Source organism: Pundamilia nyererei, unplaced genomic scaffold (genome assembly GCF_000239375.1).
Source record: "Pundamilia nyererei isolate P.nyererei 1_Seehausen unplaced genomic scaffold, PunNye1.0 scaffold00124, whole genome shotgun sequence".
NCBI lineage: Eukaryota > Metazoa > Chordata > Actinopteri > Cichliformes > Cichlidae > Pundamilia > Pundamilia nyererei.
This window is the reverse complement of record NW_005187525.1, coordinates 742,326-743,977: the sequence shown is the minus strand read 5'-3', so window position 1 is coordinate 743,977 and position 1,652 is coordinate 742,326. Positions and strand designations below refer to the sequence as shown.

At 39.8% G+C, this 1,652-nt stretch overlaps 1 protein-coding gene across 1 annotated transcript in view; it reads left to right on the top strand.

The window, feature by feature from the left end:
- Positions 1–1,652, top strand: part of ankdd1a (ankyrin repeat and death domain containing 1A) — a 36,239-nt gene that overhangs the window by 28,935 nt on the left and 5,652 nt on the right. The window contains exon 11 of the mRNA XM_013913300.1: positions 1,143–1,238. Within this exon, the coding sequence (XP_013768754.1) occupies positions 1,143–1,238 (96 nt within the window). The remainder of the gene's footprint in view (positions 1–1,142; positions 1,239–1,652) is intronic.

Genomic DNA, 1,652 nt, shown 5'->3' with positions numbered 1-1,652 from the left:
TACAGACTGATATTAATCTTTAATAGCGCTGTCAAAACTGAGAGAAAACAAAACAAACGCTGTATAATGCCCTCCGCTATCTTAGTTTGATTGGTCACATGACTGCATCACATCACTAAAATGTGTCATCGTTTTTGAAAAGGCTCGGGATTCGCTGTCCACACTGCAACACGAAAACGGCTTTGGATAGCGTTTTCAAAACGCTGCGTTTTCCTTCACCGAAAATGGCGTCTCAGTGTGGACATGGCCACAGTGTAACCTGGATGTGCTGCAGGTACTCTCTCATCAAACCAGTACTGACGAGGATATCAATAAGCAATTCTAGGAGAGAATAATGGTCTGTCCCATCACCTGCAGAATCATTTACTTTATGGAGATTGTCTTGGAACTGTAAGAGCAGTTTGGCGAGGAAGAACAGCTAGCAGGTCCAGTGAGCATGTGGTGTGGAGGTTAGCTGGATAACTCAAAGTCAGTCAGTTAAATCGAACAACACATTATTTGATGTTAGCAACATAAGACCACACAAGCCAAGTCTCCACGGCTCTACTCTGTCCGTACGTACATGTGCGGAGATGGGTAGTCACCGGCGCCAGCCCGTTACAAAGGTATGGTTTCTCTCAGAACAGACACACAAGCATGTAATGGCTGCCACACTATACTCACACACCCACTACGAGACTCCCCCAACTACTACAGTAGTAGGGCAACCCCCTCTAGTGGTGCTATAACACAGTAAGGCTTGTCAAAAAAAGGTGAAATTAATTGATTCACTTACACTTCCGAAGACGACAGCTTGATATCCGTAAAGTTTAACTTGTGGTTGATGATCAAGTGTTCCTTTACTTTTTTGAGCTGTGTATTTCACATTGTACACTAACAAATAAAAACAGTTTTCAGTTGGTGCATTGATCCTTCTATATCATATTAATTAAGATCTTTGTTACGTTAGTCTTAAGTAGAATATTTATCTTTTTTCACACCATTTGAAACCTTGATGCGTAGTTCACTTTTTCTCTGTCCGGACAAAGTTAATCTTGTAGCACAGCATCATGATAACTGTTTTAGTATAGATTCAGATCTATGACACTCATAGCTGTGTCTTCTAACAAAGCAATGCTTTTCTGGCCATCTAATGTACACAGCAGGGAAAAACATGTCTGGAAGTGGCAGCAAGAGGAAACCATGTCGTCCTGGTGGACATGATAATTAAAGCTGACCGTTTTTCTAAATGGGAGAAGGTAAGTGTTGCTAACGCTATATTAATACTAAATACACTCTCCTTATATGAAATCTGTGCTCATATTCGATAAATACATTTTCACTCTTTTCCAGCGTATCAGCACCCATGTCCTGTGAGTTTTTCACATTATATACATATTAATTGTTTTGGATTTTGTAATAAAAAAAGAATCCTGGCATACAGGCATAGTTATAAAGAACGAGAACAACTCAGAGCATACACTATGACTAGGTCTCCAAGATAATTAAAACATAAGAAACCAGGAAGGGGCATGTATAGGAATTTCTTTTACTTATGTATTGATCACATTATTTTATTGTATGATATCTTGGTGCCACTGGATTTTAACATGTCTCACACTCATACAGTAAGACAAATGGTGGGGGTGTAGTAAGGAAGTTGGGGGAAGCAG